Source organism: Schistocerca cancellata, chromosome 5, assembly GCF_023864275.1.
Source record: "Schistocerca cancellata isolate TAMUIC-IGC-003103 chromosome 5, iqSchCanc2.1, whole genome shotgun sequence".
In the NCBI taxonomy this organism is placed as follows: Eukaryota; Metazoa; Arthropoda; class Insecta; order Orthoptera; family Acrididae; genus Schistocerca; species Schistocerca cancellata.
In genome coordinates, this window is record NC_064630.1 from 627,949,213 (window position 1) to 627,968,598 (window position 19,386).

Here is a 19,386-nt window from a genome sequence, read left to right on the forward strand (position 1 = left end):
ATTAGCAACCAGTGACAATAATAATGTCCATATTAATAACTGCATGACCTTCACAGTAGAACACATTGTCCCCAGAACAACAGATGCTCAAAGCGACATCCCTGCACGTCCAAACATTGTGCAACCCGCCAGATCATAGACCTCTGGATCGTTCGCCGGAAATCTGCGTCCACAATAACAAGAACCGTATGAAGACGCGCTACCAATTCTTCCACATTAGTCGGCGGAGAAAAGTTCACGTGCTCCTTAAGTTGTCCCCACAGGAAGAAATCCAGGGGACTTCGGTCAGGTGAATGTGGTGGCCATACAAACGGACCTACACGTCCAAGCCATTTTCCTGAAAATATTCCGTCCAAATACTGTGCACATTAATTCCAGAGTGTGGAGGTGCACCATCAAGTTGGAACCACATGCTCTGCCGAACATGTAGTGGAACATTTTCCAGCGCATCATGCTGACAGAGAGGAATTCATGATACGTTCATGCAGTCACCTTGTCAGGCAACATGTACGGGCAACAACCTCTGTCGCCTAAAATTCCAGCCCAGACGTTGACACCAAAAGCGAACTTGATATCCATGGTCGCGGGTGACGCGCGGGTTAGCCTCACGCCAAAGGTGGGCATTGTGCATATTGAAGACAACCACACAAGTGAATACTGCTTCATCCGACAATATTACAGTGTTCACAAAGTCATCGTCAGCTTCCTGTTGTTGTTGGAAGCATTAACAGAATTGCGCCCGCTGATGCCGATCTGCAGCATGCAGGTGTTACCTGAAAGCATAATGACAGGGGTGCAGCCAATGCTCCTGTAGCACATTAACGACCATGCGTTACGAGACACGCAGCTGCCTTGCTACGCTACGTGTACATTTCTGAGGTTCTTGGTGTATGACCTCCAGAATAGCTTCCTCAGTTGCTGGAGTACGGACTCCCATGGAAGACCTCTGTCACGTGCTATTGGAAGGAGAGAACCTGACTCCCGAAGGCACATATTCAGAGCGCGAAACACATTTTTATCTGGATGGCGTTAACGAGGATATCTAGCAACATATTCAAGAGCAGCAACAACAGCCCAGTTATCAGATGCAGTGAGGACCAGAAGCATATCCAAATATTAATCATTTCTGTATGCCATACGTCTGCCCCATTGGTTTAGAGGTTTACAATGATAAAAATCGATATGCGTACACATGTACATTGGATTCTGTCTCAGGCGCATTACTCCGCTCGCAACTAGTCCCTGTCTGGGACAGCGCATACAGTATAAACATTCCGTCGGCCCTGCGCGCTGTTCCACCTAACGTGCATTACCCCTCTGACAGATACTGTTATGCATGATTCATCCTGACACCGCTAATTGTGAAATGTTCGGCTTCGAATTAACACTGTTTCCATAATGTTAATAGATGTGATGTTTCCACAATCCCATTGATAGAATACAAATAATAATAATAATAACAATGGATTGACATACGTACTAAACAGCATGCAATTACCGATCTCAGTGTTGAAACGCATAATTAGTGGGTCCATGGTGATAACACATAGAAGTAGTAACCGAGTTTGGACATTATAAGCAAAGCGCATTGCTAGACCTACTGGTAATGTGAGGCCATAACGAAATGTAAAGGACCTGAACAAGACAAGGTTAATAGTTGGTACTAATCTATGAGACCACTGGGGGAGGGTGCGAAGAAAACAGGCTTCGCATCTAATAGATTTATTTATTTAATCGTATGGCTAGGAGCCACCTCAGCAAGGCCATTCGCCAGGTGCCAGTCTTTCAATTTGACGTCGCTTTCGGCGACCTGCACTCGATGAGGATGATAGGATGATGATGATGACAGCACAACACCTAGTCGCTGGGAGGGGAAAAGTCCCCGACCCAGCCGGGAATCGATCCCGGGCCCAAAGGATTGACAATCCGTCACGCTGACCATTCAGCTACCGGGGGCGGATCTAATAGATGAAGTGGTGCGAGTAAATTCACGCCCAGGATGTGGAAGGGGCTTCTTTCAAATCTGACTAATCTTCCATTTCTACGATTGTAGTATGTAAGTGCAAGTGTTTTCTAGAGGACTTGCTGCAAACGCTGTTGATGATTAAGATGACAGATACCGTGCAACCTGGACTACATTTTACAAATAAAAGACATATACCTCAACCCAGTATCGAACCATCGACCTCCTGCATGCTAACCAAAAACTATATCCATTGCACCAACTGTACAGCATGATTAACATGTGCTGTCAGATATAGTTTTATAGATACATTGCAAAGTGTAGTGACCAGTTTCTCTCGTCTATTTCCCTTGCATGATTTTACAGAAGATAAGTCCGCAGCTGGAGTTGCAGAAGGTGCTGCAGTTTGTTACTTTATATGTGCAACGTTACTGCTGTGTATACTTGAACACTCAAATTTCTAAAAGAAAAGCTAGGCTCACAGAGTAGGTCAAATATCCCCACTGCACAGTACTTGGCTAGAAACTTAGTGACTTACAAGTCGTAAATGTTAGGTCATGCGCATTTTGGAACTGAGTACATCATGGAATACAGTCAAGTGTCTATTTATGCCATGATTACCATGGTGTACAAAGTAACCTAGTCCTATCCTTCATTAATATACCCATCTATAGCTATCACAGTCAGATAGTGTTTTTGTCATTCTATTCATTGGTCTGAACATTATATATGAGTAGGTATTTCTATTCAGGGCATGTTTCACGACACACAGTTCCATGTAATCTGATCACAAAGCAGAAGATAGGTGGAAACTTACACTTGGTTTTACCCCACCAGGACCCTGAATAAGGGCATTACTAATTACATGTGTCTTGGAACATCACTTAGTTTAGTTCAGGTTCTGTAATCGTTTCACATGTATCCTGTCTGCGGGACAATATCATCAGGAATACTTATTTGTTAACCTTCTGCTAGACACTTTATTCACCTTAATTGCAACTTATATTATTTCATGTTTACAGAATAGCGTAAAAATCATTTCATACTTTATTACGTTTTCTGACTGTATTGAGTCATAGTCTGTGTATTCTTTTCGTATTTGGTTGGCTGGTAGCATAATGACTTTGTGTGATTTTCTGTTGCAGACCTCAGATTCCGTTAATTTACTAACGGATAATGTGTGAGCTATTCAGTGTGATCTGGTATGAAAAGATTTCATGTTTTCAATTAATAATGAAAGTGCTATACGCCTACTTAACGTAGTTTCTAGTGTACATTTGGGTTGCATAAGTTAATTTGAGTAAAGACTGATGAACTTGGGCGACTATTGTCACAAGTGTGAAATCCACTGGCGATTATGGTATATGGGACTTGTTGCAACACGTTACTGCTACTGATGCTGTAATTTCATTATCGAGCACATCTGCTTCAGGAACAGATATTTTAGATACGTTTTCTACTCCAGTGACCGAAAACTTGGTTTCACTTAAACTGCCTGTAAGTAGTTGAATGTAAGTAAGTGGCAAAGATTTCATAAAACCAGGTTTGTTGATAAGATTATTGGCATGGAAAGAGTATACTGAAAAATTTTCTAACTTTATTCTCATGATTAATATGGAATGGTAAATGTTCATGTATGAGGCAAATCAACGGGGGACAAGAATGATGACAATTCATCAGTGGAAGAGGATTTATTTCTACTAAGAGATGACCATGAGGGCAGACGTTCCAGAGAAGTTGACTGTTGTTCTAAATCAGGAAGTTGTGAGTCAAACACAGGAACAAGTGACTAGTCACAGAAAAATATTGCAGTGTCTTGTGCAGGGGGTGAAGAATTAAAGGTCGTTGAAGGAAAGGCCATATCAGACAACAGAGCGGAGATGCAGAAGGCTGTTAAGAAGTCAATGAACATGCAGTGCCAGTAAGTGATGCTGATTCTGAAGATGCAAAGTCATTCTTAAGGTTCAAAGAATGGCAAAAGGACATTAATAAGAAAAGTAAACAGTTGGGTCATGAATCACAAAAGAGGGTGTCTAAGATTAAAGAGAAGATAGGCAAACGTTAGTCCAGAAGTTGGTACAGTAGAGGTCAGATGCCTGCTGAAGAAACTGATTTGGGCATTAAGAAGAGTCATATCTACACCTCAGAGTGCGGAGATGGATTCATGAAAACACAAGGTGTGAATAGAGAGAGAATACTTTAGATCGATTACAATTATTTCTCGTCATTGCAAAAATTTCAAATGTTTTTAAACACCTGGTTAGACCAATTTAACTTATCACTTCCTCCAACTTCACCTGCTGCTCAATGATTGAATATGCTTGTAGTCATTTGGAATGTCAATCTCCAATGCATCCGTACAATTTGGTAAAAATTGCGAGTTATACTAAGAATTTCATCATTTACTCTTAACTGCATATTCGTCTGAAGCAACTCAAGATAGATTAGATCATACACTATTAATGACACAAATGTTTAATCAACCAAATTTCACAATATACATTTCTTCGAAAGTTAGAGTATGTGAGGGAAATGGTTCTTACTGAAAACCGGAAAGGGTTAGTCATTAGATAGTCCAGTACTGATAACAGATGTGAATGGAGTTACCTTGTTGTGTGTTTTGTGTATGGGGGATCAGATAGTTCAAATGGTTCTGAGCACTACGGGACTTAACTTCTGAGGTCATCAGTCCCCTGGAACTTAGAACTACTTAAACCTAACTATCCTGAGGACAGCACACACGTCCATTCCCGAGGCAGGATTCGAACCTGCGACCGTAGCGGTCGCGCGGTTCCAGACTGTAGCACCTAGAACCGTTCGGCCACCCCGGCCGGCGGGGATCAGATGTATTGAATGATTCAGTTTCTCAGATGTGAAAGGAGTCGTTCTTTTCTGGGGCGCTGAAGTCAAAAGGGCTATTATTAGAAAAAGTTTTGAGGTGAAGATACAAGTAGATGCTGTGAATTTCGCTGTTGTGCCATGGTTGATGGTTGACGCAATTTTCGAAGTATATTTTTTGTTGAAACACCGTACAGTGAACAGCAAAGAAGTGCGTTTCTAGGCCGGATGGAGTGGCCGAGCGGTTCTAGGCGCTACAGTCTGGAACCGCGCGCCCGCTACGGTCGCAGGTTCGAATCCTGCCTCGGGCATGGATGTGTGTGGTGTCCTTAGGTTCGTTAGGTTTAAGTAGTTCTAAGTTCTAGGGGACTGGTGACCTCAGAAGTTAAGTCCCATATTGCTCAGAGCCCTTTGAACCATTTTTGCGTTTCTAGAAAACTAGGTCGATGAAGAGGTTGTTATTTGGTGGATGTGAAATCAGGAAAAAGAGTTCAAACCACTGTCTTATGTTTCTTACAAGACCCGAGTGTTCTTTTGATCCACAACCTCTTGAGAATGTGAGTTGGGGAGGCAGATGAAGCATAACTGGAAATTTGTTTAACGTACTGTGATGTAATTCGCTGGTTTTTCAGATCATCCAGGAAGAATCACAGGTTTTCTCATCAGTTTAAGGTAAAGGAGCATAAGAAATATTTGTCAAACCCTATCCAATATCATATGTCTATAAAGAGAGATATGGAAATAAAAAGATGATGCAGCAGGATGTCATGATTATACTATTAGTTCATAGAATTATCCATTGTTAGTTATTCTGAAGAAAAGAGATAATATCAGGCTTGCGTTTGATTCACAGCATATAAATACGATTATTATATCTTTTGAGAGACACTGATTCACAACCCAGAATTATGGGTTTCCTTCCAGCAGTGAAGGGTGTGTCGGACAGTCTGTATGCGCAGCGGACAGTGATTGCCAATAGTGCGGAACTAGTTTTCACATCAGTTACGACTTGAAAGAAATACTGCTGAGCTGTAGTATCGCTGTACATCAGTATATAAATCGTGCTCCATGGCTTTAGCAGCAATGTCACCGAGAGTTTCTCCAAGAGTGTCGTCCATCACGATTTCGAGAGTGTGTCCTCCAGTGTGTCCTGGGAGTGTTTATCAGCAGTCTGTCTGAGAATCTGTTTCAGGGCTCCAGTCACAGTCGCCACTACAGCTCCAGCTATCGCTTACTGCCCTTGTGAAGAACATCTACCCCTCTTTGACATTGCCTACATTGGATAGAGGATTATATTCTGTGGTTAGCCTCAGAGCAGAATTGTCACTGGAGTTTTCACTGGCTGGGTATACTGTAAAAAATTCTCTTGAAGTTCAGTATTTGTGTGTCATTGAGTAAAGGTGTGTTTTGGAAATAGAACTGTAGTCATTTAAGTGGTTGTATTTTTAGGTATTTGTGCCTAAACTAGAGTTCGAAGTAGCCCACCTACTTACACTGACATCATTGGCACCTCAGCGTTTGTTGTCAACATACATGTTGGCAATGAAACGCAGCTACAGCACTCTTGGCGGTGGATGAGTCGCTATAGAAATTTCAAGGAATCTGACTCCTGCTGTCCATTAATTCAAGAGAAAGTTATTAGTAGTTAGAGTTGCATCCCTAATGTCGGAAATATTTGCCATTTCCATATTAAGGCTCTGTTATCAATTCCACAAGTTGCCTACAACATTTAATGTGAGTTTGGCTGCTTTCATTACAGGTTTTAACAGTCTTTTGACCTACTTCTGGCTTAAGACACGTGATACTCACAGAGAAATTCAGACTGAGCCATATAAGATTCAAGATATTTGTGACTTTCTTGTTCCTTCAACAAAGAAGCTGATTATTTATTGGGCTGCCAAATTTTTATAAACCATTTAGGAACCGAAATATGTCGGTTATGTTGCACCTTTGTGCATTAACAGCTAAAAATACTCCATCGGAACGTTGCAAGCATACTTGTATAAACACTATAATATTAAATTCGGCAATACTATATGGCTAAAAATGACATTTTTGTGTTTTAGAGGAAAGAAACTGACATTTAGTATCAGGCTGTTTGTACACCAGCGGAAATTTGTTAGATATAACGTCCACATTTTACGCAAAAAACTGTTTTTTGACATTTACTCAAACATGCGTCAGCACATTTGCGCCATTACCACTGGGTTTTCTTTACTGAAATCTGCGAAATTTGAGCCTGTCATAAGTGAAAACTATTACACGAAAATTGTACCTAAAACAGATATTATTTGTTGTTGTCATTTACATTATATGATTACGCAGAAACCTCTCTGCATTATCAGGTAACGGTAGTTAGTCATCTGCAACTAAATGATGTTAATATGAATTTGGATGGCGAGTTAACATATCACTTCATAACTAAACATTATTTTCTTAGCGAAGGTATTTTTGCAGCTATATTTGTAATTACTTAGTTTTAGCTTTGGCAAATCCTTTTTCATCTGAGTTCTTATGTATTACTGAGGACCACATACCGATTGAGATTTTCACTCTGCAGTGGAATGTGCGATGATATGAAACTTTCTGGTAGATTAATACTGTGTGCCAGACCGAGACTCGAACTCGGGACATTTGCCTCTCGCGGACAAGTGCTCTACCAACTGAGCACGCACTCCACTGCAGAGTTAAAATTTCATTCTGGAAACATCCCCCAGGCTTTGGCTAAGCCATTTCTCAGCAATAGCCTTTCTTCCAGGAGTGCTAGTTCTGCAGAGTTCGCAGAGATAGGAAGGTATGAGACAAGGTCGTGGAAAAATTGAAGCTGTGAGGACGGGTCGTGTGTAGTGCTTGGGTAGCTGAGTTGGCAGAGCACTTTCCCGCAAAAGGCAAAGGTCCCAAGTTCGAGTCTCACTCCAGCACACAGTTTAACCTGCTAGGAAGTTTCGGATTTCCGTTTGTAAACAATACTTACCACTTTGGAAAAAGACAGAGTAAATGCTGTCATTGTGTGTCCAGTCGCTCACCTGTGAAGTGAGTTTGGCATCAAATCCCAATTTGATTTTCTCCCTCTCTATCTCTATTCATCTCTCGCTTTTCGTGTGTGTGTGTGTGTGTGTGTGTGTGTGTGTGTGTGTGTGTGTGCGCGCGCTTTTTAGTTATTTGTGACGTCTTTCCTGAAGGTTCCTGTAATGTGTTAAATAATTTCTCTTTGAGTAGTACAGTGTCTTTGTTTATAATCTTTGACTCTGATGATGTGTTCTATATGGGGAAATTTTTCTGTTGCTAGTTTTTGGTGTAGCCAGTGGCTGGATTCTAGTATTTTGAAATCACTTTGAGATTTAGTTGGGTGATGGTTGTAAGCCACTAAGTGGTCAGCACATGTGCCAAAGAGCTATTTGTTTTTATTGGTATAAATTTAGAAGCTTTTTGTAAAACTTTTAATAACTTTCAGATACTTTTTTCTCTGTATTTTCTCAATTGCATTTAACCTTATCTTTTTGAAAATTGATCACCACTTTCAGTAGTTTAACTACCATCTTGAGATCTGAGAACAGACACACCGAAGAAAAATTGCTTAAGTTACAAGTTTTATAAAATTTGCTATTGGTTTATTTTCATTTTTTTAAAGTATGTATCCTGTAACTCATCAGAGTCCCCTGTTTCTTGAAAATTGTTGCCTATTCTGTTACGTATTTTATTATTATAGGTGGGTATGTCCCATTTTGTTTTGTGTGTAGTTCGTTGTTCTGTGTTCTTGCATATGATAATTATCTGTGTATAGTACTCTCCTGTGTTGTGGAAGGTCTCGTACATATGCGGCCTGTTTTCTTCCTTTCCATTTGCATATTTGTTTGCTTAGTTTCTCTGTTAAATAGGCATAATAAACATTTCACACTGTTATTTGTTTTATTGTGTTTAGCTCCTCTGTGTAGTTTACTTTGCTTATAGATGTTTTGTTTAATCTGTGAAGCATGAATTCAAAGTTTGCATGTTTGGGTGCCAGTGGATGGTTTGATTTATGTTGCTTGTGCTTATTGGTTTCCTGAATGTTGTGTAGGTATGAACGTCGTTTATTCATTCTCTGGTGAGATCCAGAAGTTAATGTGTTACTTGTTTCTTTTTCTAATAAGATGTGAATTTTTGGTTGTAAATTGTTTATTTAATTATGTAGCTGTTTCATGTATATGGTTCATCAGTTATGGAACTGGTATAACCTTAGACTTCTTGGTTTTGTTATGTGTCTGAAGATCTTAGTCTTTAAGCTGTTGATGAATATGTTGGCTAAGAGACTACTAATAGGTGATCCCAATGACAATCCTTCCTGTTGGGAATACAATTCTTTGTTGACCACAAAAAAATTTTGAGTTGCTATTGTCCTAGATACAGTTGCTACTTCATCAGTGTATGCCTCATGTATGGCATGGTTTTATTCATTATGTGAGTATGTTAATTGTTTCAGGCACTGGAATGCAGGTGTACATTTATGTGACATCAAATGATATACGTCTTGCAGTGTCTAGTATGTCTACATCCCTGATTCTGTCTATTAATTCCTTCGAGATTCTAAGATTCCTATTGTCTCCAAAAATGCATATCTTCTTTAGTAATGTGCTTGTACGTCGTGCAAGATGACAGGATGGAGCATTTCCGAACTTAGTGATCAATATGAGTGGAATATTTTATTTCTGCACATTCAATTGGGAATTTATAAGAGAGAGTCTTTGGACTTTTGTGCATCAGGAAGACTATTTTAGTAAGGCAACAGAAGTTTTTGCGTACCCTCATCTACAGATCTGAAAGACCCCTGGGTAACGTCATACAGGGACGATCAGTTCATATGTGTACAGAGAGGACTCATACTGCTCCTGAAATTCGCGAGGAAGTAATCATCATGCGAAAAGCTCCACTTCTGTCTCAACAGTGCAACGCCGTCTTCGTAAACAAACTTTAAAGGTTTGCACAACTGCCAAAAACCTCTGTTACGCAAACAAGATAACGTCAAAAGATTGCAGTGGGTACATTAAGATGAAAACTAGAGCGTGCAGCGATGGTCCAAGGTACTGTTCACGGAAGAATCTAGGATTGAAGTATTTCGAAGCTATCGTCGATCGTTTGTTCGTCGACTTTGGAGAGCGTATGGCGAGGGAGTGTGTGACACCGTCAGTCAAGCTAGGTGGACACTCAGTCATGGGGTGGCGATATTTTGCGGGGGATGGATTCGGTGATAAAGTGAGAATTAATATAACATCAAAAATGCAATTACACCTGGCAGGAGACATATTGGTCGTGGGTTTCTTTGCAGCAGGAAAATGATCCCATTCATGCTTCTAAATTGTGCAGGGGTTATGTAAACAGAAAAGTGGGGAACTTAAGAATATGATTCGATCAAGTTACTCACCTGACGTAAACCCCATCAAACGCTTATGGGATGAACGTGACAGAGAGGTCATCTAATGCTGAAGATGTATGGAATAATGTTCACACCTGCTGGTCTCGAATATCTGCAAAAACACTACAAAATCTTTATCTCCAGAATGGCAAAAGTTTGTGCAGCTCTTCTGAGGGCAAAGGGTGGATACTTTGAAGGGGCTTAAATCTAAATCATATTCATTTTACTTCACGATAAAAAGAGAAAACACTTGTTTTTTTGGTCTGTTTACTTTTAAAATGTGTTTGTACGTTAAAATAAAATTTATCGTCATGACTGGCGTCTTCTTCAATAAAACTTCCGGGCTGAGAGGCTGATTTTCGTCGGAAGATGTCTCCCGCAGTTGGAGACGAAACGTTAGAAAGCAATTTTATTCGTCGGCCACGGCCTCTCAGCCCGGAAATTTTAAGTGAAAAAGTATAGTTTTTACCACGAGTGATCAAAAACTTTTAGCCAGTAGTGCAGATCTATCCCATTACTACAACACTGTCCTAGTTTTCCCAGTTTAAAGTTCTGAAGCCTTCTCCCACAATCTCTGAGAATAGTTTCGGTGGTATGAAATCTCCTTACGTGATTCCTGATTCACTTTTGAATTTCTCTCTATGCAGATGAGTCTGCATCAGTAACATTTCTACCCACATATAATTAAGTGAACACGCTGCAGCACAGACTCAATTAATTTGTACAGAATATTTTGTTTTCTTATTTTATGAAAAAGAACAACAGCTGCTATTCTGTCATGAGTATTGTAATATCTATTTCACTGTTTTTAATTTTGTTGTTTTGCTCTGTAGTAAAATGTACGTAATGACTTGGATTCTGTTTCAGCTTTGCTCTTTTCTTCACACTTTTAGCAGCCTTACTGTGCCTTGTTTCATGTTATTTAATTGTAGTTGTGACTCAACTGAACTATCTTAGAATCCTACAGTTTTTTAACTTGTCACACTAAGACGTGAAGAGTGACTACTTAAAAGCCTGTCTGCGCTATCTAATTAGTGCAGTCTTGTCCACGTGGTCGCTACGGGACTGATACGTATGGCCAAAGCTGAAGAACATTCATTCATTCACCTTCAGTGGGAAATTTATGCTGTCGTACCTAAAGTAGCAGATCATGTATGTTAATAGACTTTCCTGCGATAGTTAAGGTTTGTCATCATCATATTCTTTCCTGAGAAGGCACACAAAATATACTGAGGAAAATCTTAAAGAAATTAAATATATCACTGAAAAAATACTATCAGCAATAAAAGGTTGTTCAGTACGCGAACGTTCCGGCCCATTTTAAAATTTTAAATCATCATCAGCTTATCTAAATGCAGAATAAACTTACATTCGAAACTAGAAACAAACACACCTTTCAAGAACTCAAAGACGCAGATTAATACTGAGTCTGACGGGATTACATCAGCAAATACGTGAATATCTCAGTAAATGAACTCTACGGACACACAGACAATTGGTGCAATTAGTTAACAAAGGCACTTTTGCAAATAGTGAAGGTTTTTGCAGGCACAGCTAAGGTAAGAGAAAAGAGAAAATGAGAGCACCGAGTAAATAATAAGAGTATTATGGAAAATTTTGAATTAGACAATACTACTCAGAAATAAATTCAAGGAAGGTGAGATATTACAGAGAACATTTCATAATAAAAACACTGAAAACAGAATAGGCCAGAAGCTGGTGTTAGGTAGCCATCAAGTTTTATATGTGGGAGATGGCACATTAACAAACAACAAATGGGAACAATATTTCTGACGTTGGTGTGCTTTTGAAGCCGGAGTTAATCTCCAAAAATATGTTTCTGCGTTGTAGGCCAGTAGCATACATCTTGATGAAGGCTCTTTCCAATTGTGGCCGAAAAATTGGTATAAACTGGTGCACTTTACCAGATGATGCAATCTACAATCAAGAAGAATTTTACGGAAAAAAGTGTCTTACAATTTTTGCGAAATGGAACACAACTGAAAATTTTCGCATCGTGAGCGGAATTATAAAACCGTGTATTTACACGATAACATCCAGACATGTAGCAACAAACATTCAGAATCAAGGCAGTTATTCACCCAATTTATCAGAATAATGGGATATTCGTAATTGAAAGTGGCTTTAGATATGCTCTCAACAGCTTTAAATGATAATTTCAAGTCCTTAAAGTGCTAAACTGAATAAGATATGTGTGTTTTTTTCTGATGATACAGTTCCATTTGATTATGGTGCTGGTCAAATCCAGAAAGGTGTTAAAGAACATAGTATAGGACATTTTCAAAGTAGGCGTCAAAATCAATTATAATAAGACTCGTGTAAAGTGTGATAGATACACTGAGGGAGGGAGACATACGGAAATAAACAGAAAAAGAAAATTGACTTAGAGTTATGATCCATAAAAATAAAAATTTTAAAACCAATGTATATTGCCAGTTTTAAATTATAGGAATGTGGTATAAGTTTTGTTGATAAGAGAATCATTAAAAAACTGAGAGTTGTTCCCCAAATATATATATATATATATATATATATATATATATATATATATATATATATATATATATATATATATTACTCACTAATCTGTAGAAAACTTGGGTTTGTATGAGCATTAGTTACGGCGATATAAATGTGTGCATCCTGCACTAGCAACAGTGTTAATTGCGTTATACGAGTACACCGTTCCATTCGAGACAAAGTTAAATACTCAATGGTGAAGCCTGTCAATAAGAAAGGGGAAACTGGCAGCTGGGTGATACTGTCTTTACTACCTCTCTTATTTCTACGGATTTCCCCAGGTACTTGTCATGCAGTAGTGCATACTGCTAGGCTGCCCATTAAAATTTAATGTACAATACAACGCCAAGAGACATACCTCATAGTATGTAATTACCAGAGGGCTTTGTTGGTCTGAGAATTTTATACCTAATATTGAGACGACAGTTCCAGATGGTATAGTTACGTGTTTTTCTTTGCACTGAGTTGGACTGTTATACTGCTCTACAGTCTCTTTATCAGTTATATCAATTTGAATTAAGTCTCGAAGCCCTCAGTGTACTTCACACAGCGTGGCCGCATTATGCATGTTTGGACATGACTTGATTTAAACCACCAGCCCCCTCCCCCCTCCAGTCTCCGAATAAACCTCCAAAAACATTTGTCATTACGAATTCCCTTATTCCATGTTTCTTTCCGCAACAACTCCCCGAAGGGTACTATCATGTGTACGTTCAGGATTTAGTCAATCTTGCGGCAGTAGAGGAACCTATGAGGGGGACATAAGTTTCTTTACGAGGAAGTGATGATGATGATGATGATGATGTTTGGTTTGTGGGGCGCTCAACTGCGTGGTTATCAGCGCCCGTACAATTATCCAATCTTTGCTCAGTCCAATTTCGCCACTTTCCTGGATGATGATGAAATGATGAGGACAACACAAACACCCAGTCATCTCGAGGCAGGTGAAAATCCCTGCCCCCGCTTTACGAGGAAGTCCTGCGACCCTAATCTGCTTAGGAGTCATCAGAAGACACCAAACCAGATTGCTCATAGTGCATTAGAAAGTTTGGCTTTTACTAACATGAAGGTCATGCAAAATTAGTGTTATTCAAATGGTTCAAATGGTTCTGAGCACTATGGGACTTAACTGCTGAGGTCATCAGTCCCCTAGAACTTAGAACTACTTAAACCTAACTAACCTAAGGACATCACACAAATCCATGCCCGAGGCAGGATTCGAACCTGAGATCGTAGCGGTCGCGCGGCTCCAGACTGATGCGCCTAGAACCGCTCGGCCACTCCGGCCGGAAATTATTGTTATTGTAGGGAATAATTGTGGTAGACTATAACTAGCATGAAGACCCATCTTATTTCTGCACAATCACAGATTTGTGGTAATTGCCAAGGTACTGGCAACTACTGTTCCCTGTTCATAGTATTGTGGACTGGAATGCCGAGATGACGCATTGAAGTCAGACAGCAATCTCAGAAAAATTAAATTATGTACAAAAAGTTGAAAGGGCACTCTAGCTTCCCAGCTTATTGAAATAATACGTGCCAGTAAATATTAAGCAGCTACGACGCAAGTCGTTGGTGCGCTCCTCTGTCAAACTGGTGACTCACCCGTCCATTCTCGAAGTCGGCTCCTCCACCGATGGTCAGCCTCGCCTTCGCCTTCATGGCATCCGACAAGGGAATCTGTCAACAGCACCACAGGGCAGCTCAGTAGCGTTGTTCACTCAGCAGAAGTTGGTAGAAGATTTATTTTCATGTGCTGTCTTTTGGCAGCATAATGTTCCACACAACTTTATATTCTACCAGCTAAATCAGCTTAACCTAACGCCTATACACCAAATTTTAGAGGTTTATTAACGCCAAGTTATATATCCAGAAGGCAAAAGTCCCGCGTTCGAGTGTTGGTCCGGCACACAGTCTTGATCTGCTAGGAAGTTTCACAAAGTTATATAGTTTCTTGATGCGCTGAACAGCGTTACCCATGATTTGTGGAGAGGTTCCCATGACTAGTTAACTCGACAATGGACATTGAAACCTTCATAGAAGGACAAAAACTGACGTATTCAGTTGATAATATTGAGGAATTTTGGGGTGTTCCGACATTCAGATAGAAACTGATTCGAGTAGTGTAGAAACAATCGAAGACCATTATGTCAATCGGAAGATCAATGTTTTCAACCAATACAAAATAGACAATTAAAGAAGTTGCTTCTCTCACTTTCCGATAAAACGTCTGCGAGTCCAGCAGCAGTATCAGAATTTTAAGAAATTTTCACGTTATAATTTACAAATATCTACGCAGTTATACGTAACGACCTATAACGGTACAGCACCCAGGATTTCAAACCAGGTCCCTGAGTTTCACAGATAATGAGCCTCTATTTTATACATTGAATTGCATTGTTTCCTCACAATGAAAGATGAGGTAATAATGACAACATTGCTGAGACATACCATCTGTCCTTTTTATTTTACTCAATTCCTTCACTACTTTATTTTTATTAACATTTGGATTTACAGCTATGTGAAATTTAGACTCAAGTATCGGAGACAGTTTCAATCGGAACAGAGTTGCTCATTTACGAAACTGGCAGTCTTCAGAAACGACAAAGAGGGTATGCAGTCACTATTGTGGTTCATCAGTCACGCTGACAAGAAACGACAACTTTAAATGTGAGATTTCTGCCGTAGTAAATGTATTTTGGACACTAATGAAATCACCGGATGTGTATTTGCATTTATCAGCCCATAGGACGTAGATAATGTACTCCAGACAGCGAACTAAAATGATATTTTGATATTACTCTGCTATCAGTAACAGGCAACACATACAAAACAGCCAGTTACATTATGATAGTATAGAAGATAAACTACTTCGAATGTTCTGCTAATAGCGGTGGCAGTGATATAGTAGTGACGACAGATGAACATTTGCTAAACAAGGTCTGTCAGAGAGGCAAAAGTATATTTTATGAAATTCAGCTATTTTTATCAAAGAGTATTGCCCATCAGTATCAGAGAAAAAAATCTCGATAAGATCAATATAAACCTTTTTGATCACGGGAGAAAGCAATTTATAGAAATTGTATTTTATGTAAATTATGCAAGTAAACAATAAATAATTCATATAACTTTCCAGTGTTAAATACAAGGTAATCCTCTATCGTAAGCAGTTTTTATATTCTTAAATCGGACAAGGTTTCTTTGTATCCTGCCTACTGTGCACGCATACGTGTGTGAGAAGCTTCTTGGATCATGCCGATTAAACAAACCAGAAACTGAGGATATTTGTCTCTTCGTATTTTATCTAATACAATAATGATTTAAGCAAAAAATATATAAGTCTTTTCGTGGCCACAAATAAAGTACTCTTTCGTCTTTCGAATAGTAACAGGCTGAAGAAAATTTTAAAAAAATCATAATTTCAACCTCATTTCATCTATCTTAAAGCAAAATCTCCACACATGCACATAATGTAGTCTGAATGTAATGAAAATTTCATCCTCATGAAGATGACAAGCTGCGATGCAGTAGGGAAAAAAATTTTCTAATAAATTTTCTGGCCTTGTTTTTCACAGCGGTCTGAATGAAACTATCTTTCAATGGAAATATTCGCCTTGGAATGTAAGCATTTTCATACATTGCTGTATATTTTCTGTAAAAGAGTAGTTTTTCTACATACGACAGCAAAATTATTTTGTTTAAGAGATTTACTGCGGCTGTGAGCACCAGCATAAGAAAGACCTGTACCGTGTAGAGGAAAGGTGCCTATTATGCGATGGTTCCCTAATATGAGACACCCCAACTGTGGTCATGTTAGGGGTTGCACTCTGGTGGAGAGTTTCTTAAACATGTCTACTGAGTGCCAGACGACGACACAGCGAGTAGGACGCCATAGTTGAGCCGGACACAGTATGTAGAGGTTGATACAAAATTTCTTGTGTTTGGAGTTTTTGCGACACCGGTGTTAAGACAGTATTTCAGCTTAAAGGTCAGTGGATATTACTGTACTCTTTTATTGTTGTTATTTGTGACGGTATTACCTACAATTATTGACAATGAAGTTCATTTTCCAACGAACATTGTTAGCAAGTGCGTGATTCTTTGTGTAAGATGGCGAAATTCCTAATATGCGATACTATGGGGATCCAAATACGCGACAGTGTCGCATATTACGATACCTATCGAATATTGGGGGACTCGTTCTCTGACGATTTGTTATATGTAATTTACGCAATACTATCATGAGATAACAATATTTCATCATTTATTGTAGTAAAAGTTTGGCAACTGCGTTTATTTTAATTTGATTAAATTACCATAAACAGGGATTGCTTTGACTAGTTTCATGATCAGAAACTGGAATGTTTTCTGGAACTTTCTTTAAAGGCAGTATTTTGCTCAGAAGTTGATCAATATTACTCCGTTCACTGTACTTATAAAAAATAACCTAACAAATAAAATCATAGAAGTTGAAGTTCTTTAAAAAGTATGTCAGATTATTGAATTTATTCTTTGTAGATGGCATTGGCACCCAAAAGGAAAACGTGGGATAAAGACGCCATGGTTCGTGCCATTACATGTGTCAGAAATGGAAGAGCGATTTTATGCTCTTAAATGTAAGGACATACGAAACATGGCCTTACAGTTAACTGTCAGGAATAGGCTCAAGAAATCCTTCAGTTCAGAAAAGGCTTCAACAGGAAAGAAATGGCTCCGAGCTTTCCTTAAGAGACATCCCATTTTATCAATGAGAATTCCTCAGGGTCTTGCAGCAGCAAGAGTGAAAGCTTTCACTCCAGAAAATGTGGGGAGTTTTTTTTTATATTTACGAATCTGTGCTATCTAAAGTGAACCATAACCCGCATCGAGTATTCAATGTTGACAAAACTGGGGTGACGTCTGTTCAGCACAAACGCAGCAAGGTTATTGCTATGAAAGGGAAGAGACAAGTTGCTGCCTTAACTTCAGCAGAAAGGGGAAATCTCATCACAGCTGTAACGTGTATGAACGCAGCTGGCACTTTTGTTCCACCACTAATCGTCTTCCCAAGGAAGCAGGAATTGATGGACGGTGCACCTGAAGGAACATATCAGCTTGTCTTCCAAGTGGTTTGATACAAACTCACATTTTCACTCAGTGGTGTGATCATTTTGTGAGTCATGTAAAGCTATCTTAAAATGACCCTGTCATTTTGATTCTCGATGGGCATTATTCCCACACAAAGAATTTCGATGTGTTAGATAAAGCACGTGAAAACAATGTTCATATTGTATGTTTGCCACCTCACTCAACGCATAAAATTCAGCCACTTGACTTTGGATTTATGGGGCCTCTGAAAACCTACTATGCCCAATAGATAGAAACGTGGTTGGCAAGCAACCCAGGTCGTGTTATAACCCTATTATTAATAGCCAGGTTATTTGGGGCAGCTTACAACCGAGCAGCAACAATGGAATCATCTGTGAATGCCTTCAGAAAAACAGGTTTCATCCCATGCAACAGAAACATCTTTAGTGAACATGAATTTTCAATTCATCGCCATGCTGACGTCCTTCAAGAAAGAGATGCCAAAAACGAAAATGAAACTACTGATGGTGATGGTCAGGCTGTCAGCCTGGCAGACATCAGACCATTCCCACACATCGTAAAACCACCTGGAGATAGTCAAGTAGGTGAAACCAAATGGTTCAAATGGCTCTGAGCACTAAGGGACTCAACTTCTGAGGTCATCAGTCCCCTAAAACTTAGAACTACTTAAACCTAACTAATCTAAGGACAGCACACACATCCATGCCCGAGGCAGGATTCGAACCTGCGACCGTAGCGGTCGCGCGGTTCCAGACTGTAGTGCCTAGAACCGCTCTGCCACTGCGGCCGGTTAAGTAGGTCAAACATCGCGTTCGTGCTCTGCTGCGTTACTATCTTCCACTCCTTATGCGAAGCAATTGCAAGAATCTAAACAGAAGAAATCAGAGGCTGAAGCTAAGAAAGCAGTCAGAAAGTTATTTGGGGAGAAGAGTGGAAAATCTTAAAATCGTAGACCTAAAGCAGAAGAATCGTCTAGTGACTCGGCATCCGATGTCCAACTTGAGGACAGTGGGGATTCAGACAGCAGTGATGGCGATGACACAGCGTGTCTGTTATGTGCTGGGCGCCTTTCTGAAGACAAACACGAGGAGACATGGGCACAGTGCACGAAATGTTATCGCTGGGCTCAGGAATATTGCGGTGTCACAGAAGACAATTTTGTTTGCCCCGGACGTCGTAAATATAAACCTAAGTAGTGTGAAATGAGTGAAGGATAACAGAAATGAATGAACATGTAAAAATTGTATATTCATGTTATTATTCTGTAATAAAATAATTAAAGCAAAATATTGTTACTGTCACATATTAGGAAACCTTTATCTCATTTCTACGAAATGCGTCGTTTGTGAAGATTTAATTACTACTCTGAAAGATTGTTTATTATTGCAAATACGATAATCGTATGATAAAATTAAATAATACAAAATATTATTACCATCATAAAAATACAATTGCACTTACTTTTAGGTCTTTTAAATGGGGTTACAAAAGTGTGTCTCATATCAGGCACCTTTCCTCTACTTGCTGACAGTTAGGTTTTCTCGACCGTTTGTCTTAGTTGCTG

At 39.4% G+C, this 19,386-nt stretch overlaps 1 protein-coding gene across 1 annotated transcript in view; it reads right to left on the reverse strand.

The window, feature by feature from the left end:
- The window catches only part of LOC126187999 (glutamate receptor 1-like), a 1,505,209-nt gene that overhangs the window by 6,658 nt on the left and 1,479,165 nt on the right, over positions 1-19,386 (reverse strand). Inside the window, exon 18 of the mRNA XM_049929408.1 lies at positions 14,340-14,414. Within this exon, the coding sequence (XP_049785365.1) occupies positions 14,340-14,414 (75 nt within the window). The remainder of the gene's footprint in view (positions 1-14,339; positions 14,415-19,386) is intronic.